We start from the raw sequence: 23,968 nt of genomic DNA, 5'->3' as shown, positions 1-23,968 counted from the left end.
CTTCTCCAATAACTTCCTTTCAAATCGGCAGGACAAACCCTTGCATCCAAATGAGGTTACAAAGCCGAAACGATAGCTCACCTACTCTTCACGAAGGAGATCATGGGATCTATAACGTCCACCAACTAATTTCGGCAGACGGCACACCTTGATGCCCATTGATGAATCACCTGGATGACAGGTTATAGGTGGGTCAGGATTCGAACCCAGGCTAGACAGCTTAGAGGCGATTGTGCCTACCTCTAGGCCATTCTGTTAGCCCGCTCACCTGTAGTTCGTTACCCAAAGTAGCAAAGTTCTGATAGTAAACGATTAAAACTCCAACATGAACAATAGATGACGTCAAAAGTGAAAGGAAACAACAATTTGTCATTGGTTTATTTATTCCCATCAAGTGTCAGGTTTCCTCATGTAAGGTGGAAAGGTGTCAGGTTTCCTCCATGTAAGGTGGAAAGGTGTCAGGTTTCCTCCATGTAAGGTGGAAACGTGTCAGGTTTCCTCCATGTGAGGTGGAAAGGTGTCAGGTTTCCTCCATGTAAGGTGGAAAGGTGTCAGGTTTCCTCCATGTAAGGTGGAAAGGTGTCAGGTTTCCCCTGATGGAGCTCAATACAGCACATAAACATCTTGGCACAGGTAAACACAATCGTCACAAGAAAAGCATCCAGTAATTGATGGTTTCAAGTTGAACATGCAAATGCGATTGAACCAACGAGATCTGCACACTCCGGATGGTTCAACAATCTGATGCTAAAACTCTGATCTGATTGGAACATTTTTAATATTTGGAATATCAAGGTTCATGCACCATCACCAGGAAGATATAGCAGAGGTTTAAACACGAGCAGCGAGTTAAAATCAGCATCTAATGTAATGTTTAGATCAAATACAACTTTCCAAAAAAAACTACTTTTACTATTGAAGGGATTTGGGGAAATGACAAATCATCATCATCATCATCACCACCATCATCACCACCCCCATCATCATCATCACCACCACCATAATCACCATCATCATCAACACCACCATAATCACCATCATCATCAACACCACCATAATCACCATCATTATCACCACCACCATCATCATCACCACCACCAGCATCATCATCATCACCATCATCACCAATCTCATCGCCCTGGGGGAGAGGAGGGTGGGGGGGATCTTTTTACCCTTTTTGTTTCTACTCTATCTTTGGTGAAATATTGTCGGAGTGGCCGAAAGACTTTTTGTAGGAGATTGTAAGTTGCTCATGGTGCCGGCGATAACTCGCCTACTTTTCACGAAGAACACCGTGAGATCTTTTTACATCTACAAAAGAATGTCGGCAGACAGCACGTCCAGTTTGTCCATCCGAGGGACGGCACACACGTTGGCGAATCACCCTACCTGTGAAACACCGGGACAACAGTTAAAAGGTGGGTCGGGATTCAAACCCAGGTGAGACAGCATCGAGGCGAATATGCGTACCTCTCGGTCAACCTCTCAGTCATAATGACAATCACATGTTTACAAAAGGTTTTTCTCGAGATGAGCAGCCATAATGCAATCCTACTATATCGAAGAAGACGATTGTCTGTATGTGTGTACATCTGAAAATCATAGAAAAAAAACAGGGCTGGTCTGATCACCAAATGTTGCGTACCTGCTGGGAGTACCAAGTGTCAGGTCATGGACACAAATATAACAATCCCACCCCTCCGCGAGGTGGAGGGAGACGACTTATGATTCCCGCCAGTACGAGTGACACACTGCAAGTGGTTTACTGATCCCTGCTGCAAACAGAGGGATTATTATCCATGGTGCAAAAATATATTTCCGCCACTCCCACTCCTCCCCCACCATATCAGTTGCTTTACAAAGTTCCACTCGGATACATTTTGCAACGGTAGGCATATACAGATAGGAAGAAGGAAGGAAGAGCACTCCTTTTTGCATCTTCAGATGTATGTTGTATTTTGAAATTTATTCGGAAAACGAACCGGTAGTTTTACAATACTTTATCTCTGAATTTGTCCCGATCGTACATGCGCAGAGAGCGAGATGATTTATTTTACTCTGTTTGTCTGTCTGGCAGTCGGACAAAATTGAAAATCATTCCAAACGGGGAACTTCCTGTTTTTAAGGACGTTATAAAGGATACAAACAACAGGCACGAAGAGATCAGAAACGTGTTAAATAAAGTGGTGTAAGAGACGGTGCATAAACGGCGGTAAACTTCCAGGATTCTATTTTCGACGGCCTTTAAATCTTTATTTTATTTAAATTAAATTATTTACCTGAACACTGGAGCACAAATCGACTTTTTGTCACTTTCAAAACACTTCCTTTCTGCAGGACTTGAACAAAATACGATGGCATTTTACATCATCTCGACCAATCTAATTTGCCACGCGTAGATCATGGTCTTGTATTATATTTATGTCAAGACTGCAGGGGGTAAGGTGTTCTATGACCTCTCGAGTTAACCTCGCCATTAATTAATTATCACGACAGCTGCTGCGCATGCGCAGTAGGTAAAATGCCCCTTGAACGCGGATATCGACGGTGTATTGACTGCTTTAAGCGGTTAGTGTGTTTAATTCATATATATACACCTGTATTAAAGATATACCTGTATTAAATGCAGCACTATAAAATAAAGCAGGTGATATAATATGGTATTGTGGCGGACACAAAAGCCCACTGGCGTGGTGACATCATTCCGCGCACCAAGTGGGCGGTGGCCACGCCCGAGGGGTAGGCGTGGCCTCATGATATACACCGGGCGCCCAGCCCGGGGCGGGCCAGTGTTACAGTGAGCTCCTACAATAAAGACGTTTATATGTTACCGCTTGTCCGCTTCCTCCTTGCTCGCAAGCAGCGCGCGTAACGCCGCGCTTTACTGGTGACCCCCTCGACGTTGGATCTGCCGGAGCGATCCTTCCACACGCGACGCCATTGCCATGGCCAACTTCGTCAAACTTCCCGAATTTGGGGAGGCTCAGGCCGAAGTCTGGTTCGTCCAGGCCGAAGCCCAATTTCAGCTTCGGCGCCTCACCGGCGATGACACGCGCTATTGCCACGTCATCGCCTCCCTCGGGCCCGGCACGGCCACGCGAGTTGTGTCCGTCCTTCGCCACCCGCCGGACGGCCACAAGTACGAGGCACTCAAGCGGCTACTCCTAGCCACGTTCGGCCTCACAGACGACGCACGGGCCGACCGCCTCCTGGATCTCCCCGAGCTCGGTGACACGCGCCCGTCGGTCCGAATGGACCATATGCTGTCACTGTTGGGCGACGAAGCCCCCGGTTCTCTATTCCGGGCGCTTTTCCGTCGCCAACTTCCAGCGCAGGTTCGCCTCGCGTTGGCCGGGACCTGGCTAACGGAACCCCGAGCATTGGCAGCCGAGGCGGACAGGTACTTCGCCGCTTCGTACACGCGGGCGAGAGTCGGCGTGGCCGTCATGGCCCTCGAGGCTGATGTTCAGCAGCATGTTCCACAGCATCAGCTTCTACAGCATACGCAGCATGCTGATACGCACCTCGTGAACGCCGCCACGCCCCGCCCACCGCCGCGGCGAAAACCGCCACCACGGGGAAACCCACCAACTCCACCGGCCTGGCAGAGCCAGCCACGCTCCTCCAGCTCCACCACCTGGTGCTGGTTCCACGCCAAGTTCGGCCACGAAGCTCGGCAGTGTCATCCGCCATGCTCCTTCAACAGGTCGGGAAACGCCCGGGCCGGCGCTCAATAGTGGCGATGAGCGCCGGCCGTTCGAGCAGCCTGCTGTTCATAACGGACACCTTCTCCGGGCGCCGTTACCTGTGCGACACGGGAGCGCAGGTGAGTGTCATTCCCGCCGGCACGTCAGACAAGCACGCCGCGGGTGGGGGCCCCGCGCTGCTTGCCGCGAACGGGACGCCCATCCGTACGTATGGAAAACGCTGCCTCTCTCTGCGGTTTGGAGGGCAGGTTTTCCGATGGACGTTCGTCACCGCCGACGTGCCCATGGCACTGCTTGGCGCGGACTTCCTGTGCGCTAATGGGCTCCTGGTCGACGTCAAGCGCAGACGTCTGGTCCAGGCCGAGACGTTCAGCTCGCTCGCTTGTGCGTTGCCCAGGACCGCCAAGCCCACTGCACGGCACGGCACACGGGGGGGGGGGGGGGGGGGGGGGTGACACGGCACACGGCACGACATCTCATCCGACCGCGGCCCCCAGTTCACCTCGGAGCTCTGGGCGGCGGTTGCGCAGGGGCTCGGGGTCCGGCTGCACCGAACCACGGCCTACCACCCCCAGGCTAACGGCCTGTGTGAGCGATTTCACCGCTCCTTGAAGGCCGCGCTCCGGGCCACCCTCCGCGACGGCGGCTGGGTCGACAGGCTCCCCTGGGTCCTGCTGGGCCTCCGGACGGCGCCCAAGGTGGACCTGCGCGCATCCGCGGCGGAGTTGGTCTTCGGGCAACCGCTGCGGGTGCCGGGCGAGTTCCTCCCCGACTCCACGGCACCATGGTCCGCGGCACAGCAGCGCTCCGCTCTGCAAGAGACCGCCCAGAGGTTCGCCCCGGTGCCAACGGCATGCCACGGGCACCCACCGACGCACGTCGCCCCGGAGCTTCGCACGGCGGAGTACGTCTTCGTCCGCCACGATGCCCATCGGACACCACTGCGGCCCCCGTACGACGGGCCTTTCCGCGTGCTGGAGACCGGGGCGAAGCACTTCACCCTGGACATCGGCGGTACTCCTGACCGCGTTTCGGTAGACCGCCTCAAGCCGGCCCACCTCGATGTGGACCATCCACCGCCAGTGGCCCGACCCCCACGTCGGGGCCGCCCTCCTGCGGGCGGACCCCCGGCACCGCCCAGCCCCGCCGCCACGCCGCCCCCCGGTCCTGCACCCATCCCAGGGGCAGCCAGGGGCATCCCACCTGGCATCCCTGCACCCCGGACGCCGCCGATCGCCAGGGGGCGCTTCGGCCGGGTCATTCGTCTGCCCCGCAAACTGGCCCTCCAGGTGCGCGGGAATTCTGGGGGGGCGCGTGTGGCGGACACAAAAGCCCACTGGCGTGGTGACATCATTCCGCGCACCAAGTGGGCGGTGGCCACGCCCGAGCGGTAGGCGTGGCCTCATGATATACACCGGGCGCCCAGCCCGGGGCGGGCCAGTGTTACAGTGAGCTCCTACAATAAAGACGTTTATATGTTACCGCTTGTCCGCTTCCTCCTTGCTCGCAAGCAGCGCGCGTAACGCCGCGCTTTAGTATGTATATTCTCCAAGACGTAATTTAAGTGGTATATCATTAAACAATAAACATTAACACAAGAAATATGTCGTGCATAGCACGATACTTGCGAAATCCCTAAAATAGGTTGTTGGCCTATGATGACCTCAAAAACTACAACGGCACTCAGTCGAGAGCACACTTCTACCTGATGAATAGTTTACGTTTTGTATCCACTGATAGGCAGGATCTGGATTCGGACCTGAACCAAAATCTAATCGGCTTGTTCAGGTCACCTAACCAACTCGTCCACCAAGTTTATTCATAACTCGCCCATAACTCTTTTTAATATCATGTTATATGTCGCTTTTCACCCGATCTCTCAATGGTGAAGAATCGCTTGAAAATTAAATAATTATCGTATCCGAGTCCATATTCAGATATTCAACAAAATCGAATCTATTTGTTATTTTCACACACCCAACCTCTCCAGCAAGTTTCGTCCAAATCCGTCCACAACCTTTTGAGATATCCTGCCATATATCATGTTTGGTGATATCACTCAATGGTGAAGAATCACTTTTAAAATTCTACTAGCTGGATCCGGATCCGGATCTCCAACAAAATCGAAACGAATTACCCCGTGGGAGACCCCACTCCCTCTCGTTAAAACTCAAGGTGGGGAACCCGATCAAAGCAAGGGTGGAAATCACTCCATTTATGACGACGAAACGTCTGATGCCCGAAGTGGAGATCGGTTTCTGAGGGTTGGGACATGGAATGTAGGGACAATGACAGGGAGATCAGGAGAAGTGGTGGAAGTTAGTATTGGTCAGAAGAAGAGTGGACATATGTTGTGTGCAGGAGACAAGATGGAAGGGAAGTGGTGTGAGAATGGTGAAGGGTAGGCAGGGACAGAAATACAAGTTTATGTGGCAAAGGTGCCCAGAAGGTGTGCATGTTGTTGGTGTCCTGTTTTCTGAGGAGTTTTAGACAGTGTGGTGAGTGTGACTTGAGTGAGTGAAAGGTTCATGATGGTGAAAATGATGATTGGAAAGCTCTTGGTGAACATCATCTCGGGATATGCTCCGCAGGTTGGTCGGAGCGATGAAGAGAAGGACAGGTTCTAGTGTGCAATCGAGAAGCTGATGGAAAACGTGAAAGATGAGGAAGTTGTTGTGGTAGGAGGAGACCTAAATGGACATGTGGGAAGGAGTATGGATGGTTTTGAGGGACTTCATGGTGGTTACGGATATGGTGTGAGAAATGGAGACGGTGAAAGGATTTTGGAGTTTGCTGATGGAGCTGATTTGTTGATTTGTAATACTCAGTTCCAGAAAGAGGATAATAAGCTTGTTACATACACGTCAGGTGGGTCGATGACAACCGTTGACTACCTGATGGTGCGTAGGCGAGATAGGGGGCACCTCCGGGACACAAAGGTGATCCCGGGGGAGGAAGCTGTTTCACAGCACCACTTGGTTGTCTGCGACATAAGGGTGAAAGGTGCGAGGAGAGCTCTGCCGGTGAAGTACCAACCGCGAATGAAGGTGTGGAGGTTGAAAGAGGTGACAGTGAGGGAGGCATTAAAAGAGAGGCTGAGTATGGCAGAGGATGATGTGGTTGAGCTTGAAAGTGGTTGGATGTCAAAGAAAGATTGTCTGTTGGGAGCCGTTGTTGAGGTATGTGGATGGACAAAAGGACCACCGAGGCACTTGGAAACATGGCGGTGGGATGATGAAGTTGGAAAGAGAATTGCTGAGAAGAGGAAGAAGTTCAAGGAGTGGCAGAAGGCGAAGGGTACAGGAGCAGAAAAGGCAGGGCATGAAAGTTATAAGGCAGCCAAGAAAGAGGTAGCAAAGGCGCAGGAGGCATGCAGGAAAATGTTCAGAGAACGCTTGGATTCGGAAGAGGGTCAGAGAGCGGTATTCAGGATTGCAAAGCAGATAGCAAAAGAGAGGTGTGATGTGATGGGGGTGAGTTGCTTGAACGATGAAGTGGGACAAATCGTTGTGGACCCAGATGGAATTAAAGGAAGATGGAAGAGATATATGGGAATGCTGTTGAATGCAGAGAATGAATGGGATGGCAACATAGAGAGTAACCCAGTTTTAGGACCGGCAGAGAACATAACTGAGAATGAAGTTGAGGAAGCGATAAAAGCAATGAAGAGTAGAAAAGCGGGAGGGCCGACGGGAGTTGTGGGAGACATGTTGAAGGCACCAGGAAGTTGGGGTGTGAAGAGAATGAGAGAGAGAATGAGAGAATGAGAGAGAGAGAGAGAGAGAGAGAGAGAGAATGACAGAATGACAGAATGACTGTAATCTGGTGGTGAAAGAAGGCTGCATTCCAGTGTTTGGGAACTGAGTACTCTCGTCCCTCTATACAAGGGGAAAGGTGACCCCCCTGGACTGTGGCTCGCATCGAGCGATAAAGTTATTGGAGCATGGAATGAAGGTATTGGAAAGGGTGTTGGGGAGGAGCATAAGGAAGAAAGTGAAGATCGACGAAATGCAGTTTGGATTTATGCCAGGAAGAGGAACGACAGACGCGCTTTTTATTGTAAGGCAGTTGCAGGAGAAGTACATGGAGAAGAGGAAGAAGTTGTTTCTTGGGTTTGTTGATGAGGACAAAACATTCGATAGGGTTCCACGCGAAGTAGTGACATGGGCATTGAGGACGTCAGGAGTGGAGGAATGGTTGATCAGAGTGGTGATGGCAATGTACGAAAGAGCACGCACAGCTGTAAGGATGAAGGACGGGAACAGTGGTGAGTTTGAGGTGAAGGTGGGAGTGCATCAGGGGTCGATACTAAGTCCACTACTATTTGTAGCTGTGATGGATGTGCTGGCTCAGAACGTAAAGGAGGGTTTACCGTGGGAGTTGTATGCAGATGATCTGGTGTTGATTGCAGAAAGTATGGATGGACTGAAGGAAAAGATGAACAAGTGGAAGGAATGTATGGAGACAAAAGGTCTGAAGGTGAATCTCAGAAAGACGAAGGTGATGGCAAGTGGTAAAGCATGTGGTGAGGTGGAAAGAACTGGGAAGTGGCCTGGTGCCGTGTGCAGGAAGGGTGTCTGAGTGAACTCCATTCAATGTACAATGTGCGCAGAGTGGGTTCATCAAAATGTAGTGGTTTGAGAGGGTCATTAACCAGTGTGGCAACTACATTCAAGTGTAAGATGTGCACAGAGGGAGCTGCAGATGGAGGAAATGCTGAGTTGGACCTTGGAGACGGCGTGAAGCTGGAAGGTGTGAAAACATTTTTCTACCTCGGAGACATGCTGAATGGAGAAGGTGGATCGGACTCGGCAACGGTTGCTCGAGTGAGATGTGCATGGAAGAGGTTTCGGGAACTGAGTGGCGTGCTGACGCGGAGGGGAGTGTCGTTGAAGCTGAAGGGAAAGGTGTATGCTGCATGTGTGAGAAGTGTTATGATTTATGGCAGCGAGACATGGGTAATGAACGTGGAGCAGCAACGAAGGCTGGAAAGGGTGGAAATGCGAATGGTTTGGTGGATGTGCGGAGAGTCGTTGAGAGAGAGGAAGACAAATGATGAATTGCGAAAGATGATGGGAATGGAGCCTGTGATGGATGCTGGGAAGAGAAACAGGTTGAGATGGTTTGGTCATGTGTTGAGGAAGGAAGAAAGTGACTGGTTGAGAAGAGTGATGGAAATGAATGTAGAAGGAAGTAGAGGACGGGGAAGACCGAGAAAGACTTGGCTAAAGATGGTCGAAGAAGAAATGCGGGCAAGGGGGTTAACAAGGGGAGATGCAGAAAATAGGGCAAAATGGAGAAGATTGTCATGGGGACCACAAGGCTAACCCCCGCTCTTGCAGGGAAAATGGCCTTAAAATGCCTGTTGTTGTTTTGTTGTATATATAATCATAATAATAGAATAATAGTTTAATAATAATATAATAGATAATAGATGATAATATAATATTTGATAATTTGATTTTTTTTTTAATAATAAAAAAAACACCTTTAGAGGCCATTTTTTCCCCGCAAGCGGGGGTTGGCCTTTTTCGGGGACCGTGGTTGTTGTTGTTTTTTTTTTGGTCCCCTTTTTTTGAAGCAATGTTTTACGGCCGGATGCCCTTCCTGCCGCCAACCCTTTTTGTCGCCTTTTTACGACAAGCAGGGAATTACCAGTGAACTGGTACTCAATTAGCCGACCTCGGAAGGATGACAGGCTGAGTCAACCCCCCTGGCGTTAATTCAGCGATCGACCGGGATTCGAACCCAGGATCCTAGGATCCTAAGCTGGCACCCTAGCCGCTAGCCCAACACCAGGCTTAGCCCAACACCACTATAATTTGATAATAGATAGATAATAATCTATATATATATAAAACACAGTTTGTGTGTGTGTGTGTAATGTTACCGAAAGACTCCTAAACGGAGAGGCTCACGTGCTTGATATTTGGCATAGACATGGCCATTGAGCCTGGGACGAACATGGCCTACCTCAAAATATTTGACGAGATCCATATTTTTTATTCATATTTACCTCAGCGCATTTCAGCGAGGAACATTATACACGGAATCTCAGCCGGTGCCAGAGCAGCTTGCTGATTTGCTCAGAGCGATCACGTGATGTTCCATCCCCGCCGCCAGACCACTGAACTGAAAATATATAGAATGACATTGCCATTCACACCACATAGGTGGAGATGCAGCTACCGGGCGCCATCTTGGTTGGCACTCGATACTGGGCGATGGTGATTTCCGTCACGCGTTTGCACGTAATTCAGAGCGAAAAGCGATTGCGTTTTTTCACCTTTTGTGCGATCGTGTTTTGTGTCGATTTTTGTCGATTTTGTGCGATATGAATTAAATGTCTTTGAAACAGCTGTGAAACGTCTTTCCACAACCTTTCCGTAACCGATTGGAGCAGTTTATTGCCGCACAAAATTGGATTATAACAGTTGTCTGGCTTTTAAAATCTGGGACACGTTCAAAACAAACGAGATCCGCGAAGCGAGTTGGTCGAGTCGTGCTAACCAAGATGGCGACACGGCGGCTACACTTTTCACGGAGTATGAGCGTTCTATATATTTTCAATTCAGTGCGCCCGACTCGCTCACGTACTTGATTTGTGGCATAGACATGGCCATTGGGCCTTCACGGTGTAATTTGTGCGAGGCTTTTGTCTGAGTGAGCTTGAGTCGAGAGGGCGAATGTACGGGTTGGGAATGTACGGGTCTCCCTTCCCCCGCCCGGCAACGCCGGTACTGGAGGGCGTCACAGGATCGGTGTCTCCAAAATCCGCTTCGTGCTGTTGTTGCGAAGATGCAGGACGATGTCACGATTGTTGTGCTGCTCTCCTACCATGAGAACTGCAACGTCATTGTTGACTGGCCCTCCCCTTCCCTCCCCCCTTCCCCCTCCGTCCTCCCCTTCCCTCCTTCCCCTCCACCCTACCCCCTCCCCCTCCCCCTCCTCTCCCCACCCCCCCCTCCCCTCCCCTCCCCTCCCATTCCCCATCCCCCTCCTCTCCCCTCCCCCCCCGTTCCCCTCCCCGCCCCTTCCCCCTCCCCTCCCCCGCCCGGCAATGCCGGGTACTTCTGCTAGTAGTAAATATTTGATAGATTGGAGCAATAATAGTTTGAGCTCGGAGCAAGTGCTTTGGCAAAAACAGTATTTTTTGTTTTTTGATTAATCGATTAATTGATTGGTTACTTAATGATTATAAGTTAATTAAGAACTTATTTATTTCCTTTCTCTTCTGGGCATTAGCCCAGGCATCTTTGGAGCTTGGAAGCTGATATTTGGACATGACAATTGTTACGGATTCATCACTTCCGTTGTGGTGGTTTGCATCCACTGTACATATTTCTGATTCCATGTATTATTATTGTTGTCATTTAAAGGGAACAGATATTTCTATTTTCAAAAGTTAAAAGTTAATGTTAAAAGAAACAGGAAACCGGATCGGGAACCGGACGACGAAGAGGAAGAAGAGAGAAAGAGGGCGGAGCGAGTGAAGTCGGACAAGAAGCGAGTCGCTCCAAGGTCCGGGGCGAACGTTGTCGAACGAAAGTCGCTAGTGAACTTTCGGGGTTCCTGGGAAAGGAATGCCTGCGACAGAGTTGTTCTCGCGGTGACTGATCAACCTGCGTGTCAGGTTTGGCGTTGGATTCCGAGGAATCATCGCCGTGTCGTTTCGACCCAAGTACAGGCCGTCGGCCATTTTGACTCGTGCGCTTCGCGCGTCGAGCAAGGTTTCGTTGCTTCGTCAGCCGTTTCCACTGCTTTCAGACGTATCTGATGTGTGTGTGTGCACCGTGGCTTTTGAGGATTAATTTGCGGCTCACCGACTGTGAGCCGTGAAAGTTCATACCTGGAGGGCGCCTTTGGATTTCCCAGTCACTTTGAGTGCGCTTTTTACGCAGCTTTGGGCCGCGTGGCTCTTTGCGCTGCTTTAGCCGCGTACGCCTTTGTGCAGTTTTGGCAGCGTGACGGGGTCCATCAGCTGAACGGGATTCTGGTTTCGATTCGACATCGCTCTGACGATCGCTGGAGGGGATCAACTTTGAGCTTGAAGACGGGAATATAGAGACAATGGGGAATGTTCTTTTTTCACTCCCTTGGAGCACAGTGAGTTACCTTATACTAGCTGATGGTACCATCATAAGATGTATTGATTGTACTTTTGACTGCTATTATCGTTGTACTGTTATTCTTGTGTGATTTTTAGCCGCGTCGCAGACGCTGCTCATAGAGTGCCCTCTGCTGTTGTTGTTGTTCTTCTTCTTGTTCTTCTTCTTCTTGTTGTTGTTCTTGCAGAGAAGACAAAACCTCAAAGCTCCACCCATTCTGGGAACCATAGCTCCACCCCTTTTGGGAGAGGCTTCATATAAACAAATTTCCACCATTTTATTAACTCGCATAGCTTTGAGGCCTGTTTTGTAGGCCCGTGGTGTCTTCCTCTCTCACACAGTTTTATTTCAAATCAAATCGATATATCATTTCATTTTTCACAGTCGCTAACATAGTTTTAGACTCGGTTGAAAAAAAACGGGAAGAAAATCCGATGAAAGTTGCTCTTTATAGAACGAAATGAATTCTCAAAGGCCTGTAACTTCAAGTCCATTGAGATTTTTTTATATTTTATTTGCGGCATGGTCAGTCATACACTGCCCGAAATAACAGACGGGAAAATGCCGAGATATATATATTTTGTTTAAATCGCGGCATGGTCAGTCATACACCGCCCAAAATAACAGACTGGAAAATGCCGAGATATATTAAAAATTCATCCATTTGATGACAATCGTCACGATGAAATATTTAATTTATACGTCGTAACAATAATGTGGAGAGAGGAGGATAGCTTCGTTCACGTGTCGCCACACACGGGAAATTGCCGAGATATATATATTTTTTAAATCGCGGCATGGTCAGTCATACACCGCCTGAAATAACAGACGGGAAAATGCCGAGATATATTAAAAATTCGTCGCCACACACGGGAAATTGCCGAGATATATTTTCACTTTGCACAAAAATAACATCAAGTAATCGAATCAATAGGAATGTCCTGTGCCTATAACATCGACGTTATAGGCACAGCTGCATCTAGGCATTGTGTAACATCGACGCGGCTTTTGTTTTAATTAAAACTTTTTGTACTTGTTAATACAATATTTGTTTGTGAGTAACAATTGGGGTGGCTTCTCCATTGATCTTTGACACCCAGAATAACACATTTTTCTGCCGTGACTCCTCTCGGGGCTCGGAGGAACCCCGTGACCAGGGGGTCGGGGTGGAGCACGTAACACAATGACCAAGTGATTTGGCTGTAAAGGCTATTTTTGATTTATTGATTAATCAATGAATCAATTAATTATTTAATTATTCGACTAATGACTTCATTGATCAAAAAAAATTAAGGCACAGATGCGGATGAAACGGTGGTAGTTTAGGTATTCTATTAGCCAATTGATTAATTAATTAATTATTTTATGATTGTTATTTATTTATTTTCATTATTAATCTTTTTTTTTTTCTCATCTGGGCAATATCTCAGGCACCTTTTGAGCTAGGAAGTTGATATTTGGACACGACAATGACCAAGTGATGTGGCTATAAAGGATATTTTTGATTTATTGATTAATCGATTAATTTATTGGTTAATCAATTATTATTTTTTTCGATTAATGGCTTATTTAATTACTTTTCAAAAAGTTACAGCTTTGGATGAGGCACTGGTGATTTCGTTATGCTATTAGCCAATTGATTAAGAAGTTTTCCATCAAAATGTTGTGCTTTGGATTTTCCATCATAAGGATTCCATCAAAAGACAACTTGTTGTACTTAACACACATATATATATATATTGCACATCGATGTGCAAATGTCGTTGAGGATGTAAAATGAAGTAAATCACACAAAAAAGGATCTTTTATAATTTGTTGTTGCTGTTGTTGTTTGTGTGCTGCTTTCATGTACTTTTAATATACGTTTCTATTACTTTGATAAGTATTACTAAATATAATTTTGTGTCCTTGTAAAGGTTTCCTGATGTCGTAGAATATAATTATGTTTCCGTTGGAACCGCTACCATGCAGCTCGAGTTATGCTTCTTTTTCCTCAATCATTGTAACATGGGATTTTAAAATAGGCATGTTTATATATTTATTTATTTACTTATTTTTACATGGGCAGTTTATGATTGGACATGGGCAGGCAGAAATTTGATTAAAGGAACGCATTTTTGTTCCACGTACTCTCAATTCCAATCTTGTATGACGAATGACAAATTACAGCTCACAGATGTCGGTTTAAGTTGGACAGCCAAGTTACGGGACCGTCTGTTGTTGCAGTGACCTGGAAAAGTGCTCACCCCCTTCCAATAATGCCACATTTAGATGATTTACGAATTATGTGGAAACAATTTTTCCAAATGAACTTTTAAAAATCACAACTGAAGAGATCAAACGAAACACTTATAGTTGAAGGAGGTTACCTGCCAGGAATACCTGCAAAAACATGTACAAATCAAAATTCACTGGTTGCAAAAGTATTCAAGCCCCTTAGGTCAGTACTTGGTGGAAGAAGCTTTTGCAGCAATGACTGCTGTGAGTACTTTTGGGTAGTATAAGTCTCCATCAGCTTTGAACAGTGAGATGGTGAAATCTTTGTCCATTCTTCACATGAAAATGTCTCTTGTTCTGTGAAGTTTGATGGGGATTGTCGATGGACTGCAATCTTCACGTCTCACAATAAATGTTCAATTGGGTTCAAGTCAGGACTTTGACCGGGCCACTCAATAATATTTATTTTCTTCTTATTCAGCCACTCCAATGTGGCTTTAGCTTTATGCTCCGGATCATTGTCCTGCTGAAATATGAATCTCCGACCCAGTTTCAGATTCATGGCTGAGTCAAGCATGTCTTCATCAAGGATTCTCCCGTACTTTGCACCGTCCTTTGTCCCTTCTATCCTGCCAAGCTTGCCAGTCCTTGGTGATGAAAAGCAGCCCCATAACATGATGCTGCCACCGGATCATATTGCTGTCTGTGGATGCATCATATCGCTGTCTGTGGTTGCATCACACTGCTGTCTGTAGTCACATAATATAAAGCCAAAAAGATTGTAGTTGGGAACGTAACCACATCCTTTATGTACAGTGTGTATTTGTTGTTTTTTGGGTGATTGTGCTTGCTCACTTTGCTGGGTCCTTTTTTTCTCGGTTTGCCCATGTGTAACACCTGGATCTCACATGTCTGAAGTCGAACTTTTGCTGCACTACCTGTACCTGCACAAAAGTTTGCAAACACCGTGTTAAAATTGTGCACCCTCGTTGTTAAAGGTAAATGTTAATTTGTAGTTATTCTGCATTAAAATTGAAATTAAGTGATCTCGGATGTTGAGCTTATTAAAGTGGTATGCTTCGGGAAGGTGCTTACACACACGTGGGGGACGTATATTAAAGATGATTACAGGTGTGGGGTGCTGATGATGAAAAGTGCTTACTTACCTGCCGCCCGCTGCTTGGAACGTGCTTGATGTTGTCCAGTGACCCACACTTGGACTGCACGTGACTAAAATCCATCTTCTTGCTGAAGATCTGCACATCAAAGGGTGTAGTTAGAAATCATGATGTAATATGTCGACACCATTTGAGTCCAATTTTGTTCCTCATTTGCATGAAGGCCCACTTGCTCTCCAGCATCTCCCTGCTCTTTCGGCCTTCCACCGCTCTCCAGATTCTGCAGGATATTCGTGTCCTTCCAGCAACTACATGTGCATTAAACTTCCCAGATCCAGGCTAACCGTTCACATCCGATCATTTATTCCTCTTTTCCCACACGTGAGTTCAACTCCGCCATGGGACGGTATAATCACACTCATTCCTCAAGGAGTCTAGGGCTTCAGAATTGTCATCTTCCATCCCAACCTATGATTATATCTACCTCCGTTAGCCCTCTGCAGACCATATCCTCTTCCTCATTTCTGCAGGTTATGATCCTCTTTCTCTCACGCATCTCTTTTCTCATTAGTTTGCCCTTCCAAAACAAGTCCATTCCCGGCACTCTTCATAGAAAGCAGTGCTCTCTAACTTGTGCGGTCTGTGTTGGTAGTGGTTGGGTGAGTGGGGTCTGGGGGGGGGGGGGGAGGGGTGGATTCAGAAAGGATATCACCCCTCAGAATGGGAGTCTTTGGTTATATAGATTTTCTATTAAAATGATGTATTGTTCAGGAGCGGTGCCACTGACTCCATCAGTACTGTTCCAAGATACCCATCCAATTTCGCACTTTCAAAATGACGTAATCCACCGCCAAAATGCTTGGTGTGCATGCGCAGGGACCCCAGGAAACTGGTATGTTCGGGGGGGAGGGTGGGGGGTGGGGGAAGGGAATGAAATGTATTATGTGTCCGGATAAGGATTGTTACTTGAAATGGCTCACCAAGCTTCTGAGAGAAGCCAAAAATCTTGGAAAACTACATGAAAGAAAGAGCTGTGCCTCTGCACAATGGAGGAGTTGGATAACTTTCTCAGCTTGCTGAACGGGTACTGGCTGGTAGTACAAGCTTACGACCAGGTGGGTCAGTGCAAGGTCCGAGTGGAGGGAGGCTACCTACCAGTGAATGGACTGTGTATCTGATTAGGTTCTTCTGAACATCGACGGGAAGGACATACTGGAGCTTGTACATGTATGGGGTAAGTTTAAAATTATGATATTTACTTCGAACCATGTTGGGAATGAGGGGTGGGAGGTTGGGAGTTCTGAGCTGTAAGGGCAATTTTGTAAGGGCTCCGAATGCCATTATCTATATCTATCTCTTCTATCTATGTATCTATCTATCTATATCTATATTATATTATATAGAAATGTGTATGTACATAATACATATGCACGTGTGTGTGTGTATATATATATATATATATATATATATATATATATATTGTAACGAATTTGAGAAGTGTAATGGTTTTGAGAAGGGTAACGGTTTTGAGAAGTGTAACAATTTTGGAGAAAGTGTAACGAATGTGAAAAGTATGGTTTTGTTGTGTGTAACACCCTCGTAATGTAAATAATGGTCGCAGCCGTCCTCCTAGTTAATTCCATGAAACTTACACACAGGCCACGATATATCTTTTTAAATAGTTTATTTCCTTATTCCATGTAGGCTAAATATGTGTTTCCCACTAGATTGACTCTGCATTGTATCAAACGAAATAAGCGTAGGCCCCTTTCAATTTCCCCAATCATCTCCGCTCTCCAAAGTTCCTTTCAAAAGCGGTGCAAGTGGTGTTCAATCCCGCAAGCCGCCATTGCCCATGTGCTCATCTCGGAGAAGAGGGGGGTAGGAGCCGCCAACTCACAGGCGTGGCACGTCGTCATAATCAAAGGAGGAATCGGGCAGCCCTAACAGCCAACCAGCACCGCGGTTAGCGACCCGGTAGGCGTGCCCTCGCAGCCGGCGGCTTGATTCCGCCCCGAGTGATAAAAGCGACTGGAAGGGACTGCTTCGAGAGATGACACGGGAGATGGCATGAGAGATGACATGAGAGAGGACATGAGAGATGAGCTGTGAGCTGTGAGCTGTGAGATGAGAGACGCTCCAAACCAAAAAGGAGAGATACTTGGAGAGGAAACAAGCTAAGGAGAGACGCGCTGAGAGGAGGGAGACGGCTCCACCAGAAGGAGAGGAGCAGGTGTGACCGAGCCAGCGCGTGACGTCCACAGCATCAGCAGCGTCGACGCGACCGAGGGTTTTCCCGCCAAAAACGCGAAGAATTGGGAGCTGCTACCTCCAGCCCTGCCGGTTGCAGGGACCTGACCCTGCCTCCCTCTCCAGCAACCCACCTCCGCCATTCCTGCCTGCAATTTCCCCCGTGTAAGTGTGAACGTCGTCTGTCTTGAATGTTGTCCTGGGGTTAAGTAAATTGAATAGTATAAGTTAACGATTCACTGTGTGACTGCTTCTTCCATCCATTGCTTGTGTGTGTATAATAAATCTGTTCTTCCTCCGTACTCTGTCTTCTTCTCTTTTCCTTCTCTTTCGGTCGCTTTAGAGGTTTCCAAATTGAATATCTGTGGTGCGATCTGGTCAACGTTGGGGGAGTCGGGCCAATCGGGGATCCTGTAACGGTCGCGGTTGGACCATCCGCTCGGCCCAAAGTAACATCTAAACTGCGATCCGTAACAATATATATATATATATATATATATATATATAAATATATATATATATATATATATATATATATATATATATATATATATATATAATATATTAGAGATGGTTGTCCGTTTGTCCGTTCACGGTGACTGATTTCTTGATGTGAGGCCAAGTGTGATGTGATGTGATTGGCTGCTGGAAAAAATTGAATAATGTATTGTATAGGCTTATTAAAAGGTGATATTCGAAATCTGATTCCCATATTTCATGATCGGAAGTCACGGCCTAAATAATTATTTGAAATCTAGAGTGAAATCAGAATAAAATTCGGAAAAAGCAATTAAAAATAAATAAATAATAATGAGCTCCATGAGACGTGATATCCAATGTCTCCAAAATTCATTTTTTCACTCTTTTAAAGGTAATTATTGCATGTCTGATTTTATGTTACATCGTCCATGGACATCGGTCGCGATATATTTGGATTTGGCTTCTACTTTTATTATGCAGTTTTAACATATAGTAATACATACCGGTACAACATGGAATCACAGTTTGATTATAAACAGTGCATTAAGGGATGACCTGGGCAGACAGGATGACCTCGAGGTACCCACACTCTCCTCTAAGCTGTCAAGCCTGGGGTTTCACAGACTGGGTGAATCATCAATGTGTGTGTCGTCCCTCCGACAAAAAGTGGCCATCTTTAACCTAAAGTCCCCACTGACCTGGGTCATGAACCGGGGGTCGAAACCGAAACATCATTACATATTTCATGCGTCCCCCAATGTTGATAGCATATGCAACGTTTCATAAAAAAATGCTTTCAACTAGAACGCCACTCAGTAGAGCGCATACTCCTGCCGTGGGTTTAGTTGGAATAATACGTTTTGTTTAACATCCCCTCTCCCCAAAACAATAAATGAAAAAGAAAGTAAGCCCAAACTGTCAGAGAATTTATTTTGATATATCTCGGAATTGGAGGAGAAAATCATCATTTAAGAATAAGAATAAAAGCTTTAATGCAGTAAAACAGAAAAAATCTTTCCCAAAAAAAATTCCTGGATCCGGAATAATATCCTGAGCTTCACCAAAAACTAATCAAATCTTCCTTATCCCAAGGGCAATCATCCCACCAACTTTCATCCAAATCCATTCAGAACTTTGCCAGATATCTTGTTCAAAAACACACGAACACACACACACACGGACGGACACGATCAAATGCATTACTCCCTGGCGGGAATAATAAACCTGAAAATCGCAGAGCCAGAACCAGAATTATTTATTTGGTCTGGGAAGCCCAAGCGAGGTATCTTCTTCTTCAGCCTCTCACAACCCTGGGTGAATATGCGATCTTTTTTTAAAAAGTTCGAATTTTGCCAAATCTGTTTTATTCGTTTGTTAATATACCTCAGCCATTGACAAATCTGGAATTATAATTTTATTTGAGGTTCAAATTAACCCGGGAGATTGTGTCAAACGATGCCTGCAAGTCTGTACATGTGATAAATATATAATTAATCGTCCACAGGTCAAAGACTCTTCTTCTTCACGCAATAACAACTTCCAGCTTCCACACCATACATCCAATCATCTTCAAATTTTGCACACTTGTTAATCTTCATGACTTCTACTACAGTACGAAGTTTCATGTCGATCAATGAAGTGGTTCAAGATATATATAAATGTTTTTATTATTTGCGTTTAATTAACGATATCTGCCAAACCACGTGACCTATCGCAAATTCCAAAAGGACATTTTAGTAGACTGATATGCTGAACAGATCTGTGAAGTTTCCCCTCGATTGATCACAAATGAGGGAGGAGCTAGGTTTTAAATGTTTGTGCTTAAAAATGTCATAACTCTGAAACCATGTGATGCATGACATCATGCTCATTGACCTTTTTGTTCGTCATGGGTATGCGATTCTGCCTGCAAAGTTTGGCCTCGATCTGTTCAGGCGTTTTGGAGAAAATTGGATTTTAGTGTTTTTCACTCAAAACAATATGGCGGCCGAACCACGTGATCAGTGACGTCATAATTACCATTTTTAATATTCTGCAGACCGAGTCCCTCCTATGGTAAAAATTTGCTCTCAATCGGTCTAATTATTGCAGAGAAAATGGTTTTTAAAGGAAAACAGAAAAAAAAATTCCCCAAAAAACTTCCTGGATCCGGAATAATTTTCTGAGCTTCACCAAAAACTAATGAATTCTTCCTTATCCCAAGGGCAATCATCCTACCAACTTTCATCCAAATCCGTTCAGAACTTTTCCAGATATCTTGTTCACGAACACACACACACACACACACGCACGCACACACACACACACACACACACACACACACGGACACGATCGAATGCATTACTCCCTCGCGGGAGTAAATATGCAGGTAATTTAATTTTTTGGTATTTGACCTTTTGATCCTGCCTCAGGAGGCAAGGTCAAAATGATACTGTTCTTGCACCTTCTTTCCATGTGGTGATAATGACTACCAGGTTTGACGAATTCTGCACCATCGTTGAGGAGATAGCGTGACAGACAGACGGATAGATAGACAGAGCTGATTGCAAAAGCATGGGGCCAATAATGCCACTCACTTGTGGCTATCTTTTGGCTAGGGGTTGTTTATTCTAAAAAATAAATAAACAAGTACACATACATTCAAAGTACACCGCCCCATGCCAAATAATTAAATATGCTGCAGCGCGGCATTGCCGGGGCGCCTCCGGCGCCCGGCAATACCGCAGTGCAGCTCATTGAGGCTGCATTGGGAGGGAGAGGTGTACACTAATTGATTGATTAATTGTATAATGAAAATCAATAAAAGATTATCACAAAATATTTTCATAATCAATTGGCTAATAGCATAACTAAACCACTAGTGCTTCATCCGAAGATGTATCTTTCAGAAACTTAATTAAATAAGTCATTAATAAAAAATTAAATAATTAATTGATTACTCAATAAATAATTAATCGATTAATCAATAAATAATTAATAGATGAAATGATTAATCAATAAATCAAAAATATCCTTGATAGCCACATCACTTGGTCACTCATGTCCAAATATTAGCTTCCCAGCTCAAAAGGTGCCTGAGATATTGGCCAAATGAGAAAGAAAATAAATAAATGATTAATAATGAAAATAAATAAATAATAATCATAAAAAAATTAAATTATTAATCAATTTGGTCAGAGAACACATAAACTACCACTATTTCATCAGAATCTGTAACTTAAAAAAAAAAAATTTTTTGTCATTAATCGAATAATTAAATAATTAATCGATTAATTGATTAATTAATAAATCAAAAATATCCTTTGCAGCCAAATCACCTGGTCATTGGCATGTCCAAATATCAGCTTCCTAACTCAAAAGGTGCCTGAGTTAATGGTCAGAAGAGAAAGGAAATTTGATTAATTAAATAAGTACTTAATTAATCGCTAATAATTAAATAACTCCTCAATTTATTGATTAATCAAAAAAAAAAATACCGTTTTTGAGAAAGGACTTGCTCACTATTGTGCCGAAATTTCAGCTTCCTAGCTCAAAGGATGGCTGAGATATCGCCCGGACAAACAAACAAGAAAGAAAACAAGTACACATACATTCAAAGTACACCGCCCCATGCCAAATAATTAAATATGCTGCAGCGCGGCATTGCCGGGGCGCCTCAGGCGACCGGCAATACCGCAGTGCAGCTCATTAAGGCTGCATTGGGAGGGAGAGGTGTACACTAATTGATTGATTAATTGTATAATTAAAATCAATAAAAGATTATCACAAAATATTTTCATAATCAATTGGCTAATCGCATAACTAAACCACTAGTGCTTCATCCGAAGATGTATCTTTTAGAAATTTAATTAAATAAGTCATTTATAAAAAATTAAATAATTAATTGATTACTCAATAAATAATTAATCGATTAATCAATAAATAATTAATAGATGAAACAAGTACACATACATTCAAAGTACACCGCCCCTATGCCAAATAATTCAATATGCTGCAGCGCGGCATTGCCGGGGCGCCTCCGGCGACCGGCAATACCGCAGTGCAGCTCATTGAGGCTGCATTGGGAGGGAGAAGTGTACACTAATTGATTGATTAATTGTATAATTAAAATCAATAAAAGATTATCACAAAATATTTTCATAATCAATTGGCTAATCGCATAACTAAACCAGTAGTGCTTCATCCGAAGATGTATCTTTTAGAAATTTAATTAAATAAGTCATTTATAAAAAATTAAAAAATTAATTGATTACTCAATAAATAATTAATCGATTAATCAATAAATACTTATTAGATGAAATGATTAATCAATAAATCAAAAATATCCTTGATAGCCACATCACTTGGTCACTCATGTCCAAATATTAGCTTCCCAGCCCAAAAGGTGCCTGAGATATTGGCCAAATGAGAAAGAAAATAAATAAATGATTAATAATGAAAATAAATAAATAATAATCATAAAAAAATTAAATTATTAATCAATTTGGTCAGAGAACACATAAACTACCACTATTTCATCAGAATCTGTAACTTAAAAAAAAATTTTTTTTGGGTCATTCATCGAATAATTAAATAATTAATCGATTAATTGATTAATTACTAAATCAAAAATATCCTTTGCAGCCAAATCACCTGGTCATTGGCATGTCCAAATATCAGCTTCCTAACTCAAAAGGTGCCTGAGTTAATAATGGTCAGAAGAGAAATGAAATTTAATTAATTAAATAAGTACTTAATTAAACGCTAATAATTAAATAACTCCTCAATTAATTGATTATTCAAAAAACAAAAAATACCGTATTTGACAAAGGACTTGCTCACTACTGTGCCGAAATTTCAGCTTCCTAGCTCAAAGGATGGCTGAGATATCGCCCGGACAACCAAGAAAGAAAACAAACAAGTACACATACATTCAAAGTACACCGCCCCATGCCAAATAATTAAATATGCTGCAGCGCGGCATTGCCGGGGCGCCTCCGGCGCCCGGCAATACCGCAGTGCAGCTCATTGAGGCTGCATTGGGAGGGAGAGGTGTACACTAATTGATTGATTAATTGTATAATTAAAATCAATAAAAGATTATCACAAAATATTTTCATAATCAATTGGCTAATCGCATAACTAAACCAGTAGTGCTTCATCCGAAGATGTATCTTTTAGAAATTTAATTAAATAAGTCATTTATAAAAAATTAAATAATTAATTGATTACTCAATAAATAATTAATCGATTAATCAATAAATACTTAATAGATGAAATGATTAATCAATAAATCAAAAATATCCTTGATAGCCACATCACTTGGTCACTCATGTCCAAATATTAGCTTCCCAGCTCAAAAGGTGCCTGAGATATTGGCCAAATGAGAAAGAAAATAAATAAATGATTAATAATGAAAATAAATAAATAATAATCATAAAAAAATTAAATTATTAATCAATTTGGTCAGAGAACACATAAACTACCACTATTTCATCAGAATCTGTAACTTAAAAAAAAAAAATTTTTTTGTCATTAATCGAATAATTAAATAATTAATCGATTAATTGATTAATTAATAAATCAAAAATATCCTTTGCAGCCAAATCACCTGGTCATTGGCATGTCCAAATATCAGCTTCCTAACTCAAAAGGTGCCTGAGTTAATAATGGTCAGAAGATAAATGAAATTTAATTAATTAAATAAGTACTTAATTAAACGCTAATAATTAAATAACTCCTCAATTAATTGATTATTCAAAAAACAAAAAATACCGTATTTGACAAAGGACTTGCTCACTACTGTGCCGAAATTTCAGCTTCCTAGCTCAAAGGATGGCTGAGATATCGTCCGGACAACCAAGAAAGAAAGAAAACAAGAAAACAACCAGAGTGAAAACTGAGTACTCTCTTTCAGCGTGCGTCACTGCCGAGCCCCCTTCGGTGCCCAGCAATGACGATTTGCAATGCCTGGAGATGGCATAGGAAAGGTGCGGTGTACAACAAGAAAGCAAGAAACCAGAGTGAAAACTGAGTACTCTCTTTCAGCGTGCGTCACTGCCGAGCCCCCTTTGGTGCCCGGCAATGACGATTTGCAATGCCTGGAGAT

General features: G+C 44.3%; 1 protein-coding gene across 1 annotated transcript in view; it reads right to left on the bottom strand.

The window, feature by feature from the left end:
• Positions 1 to 374: 374 nt before the first annotated feature.
• LOC137433568 (uncharacterized) overlaps positions 375 to 23,968 on the bottom strand; it is a 41,560-nt gene continuing 17,966 nt past the window's right edge. The window contains exons 6-8 of the mRNA XM_068125888.2: positions 15,199 to 15,288; positions 14,888 to 14,976; positions 375 to 1,775 (exon numbers count right to left, since the gene is read on the bottom strand). Of these exons, the coding sequence (XP_067981989.2) occupies positions 1,763 to 1,775; positions 14,888 to 14,976; positions 15,199 to 15,288 (192 nt within the window). The 3' untranslated portion in view covers positions 375 to 1,762. The remainder of the gene's footprint in view (positions 1,776 to 14,887; positions 14,977 to 15,198; positions 15,289 to 23,968) is intronic.

This window comes from Myxine glutinosa, chromosome 10 (genome assembly GCF_964187855.1).
Source record: "Myxine glutinosa chromosome 10, kmMyxGlut1.1, whole genome shotgun sequence".
NCBI classification, from domain to species: domain Eukaryota; kingdom Metazoa; phylum Chordata; class Myxini; order Myxiniformes; family Myxinidae; genus Myxine; species Myxine glutinosa.
The sequence above is the reverse complement of the archived record's forward strand: the minus strand, read 5'-3'. Positions and strand labels throughout refer to the sequence as shown.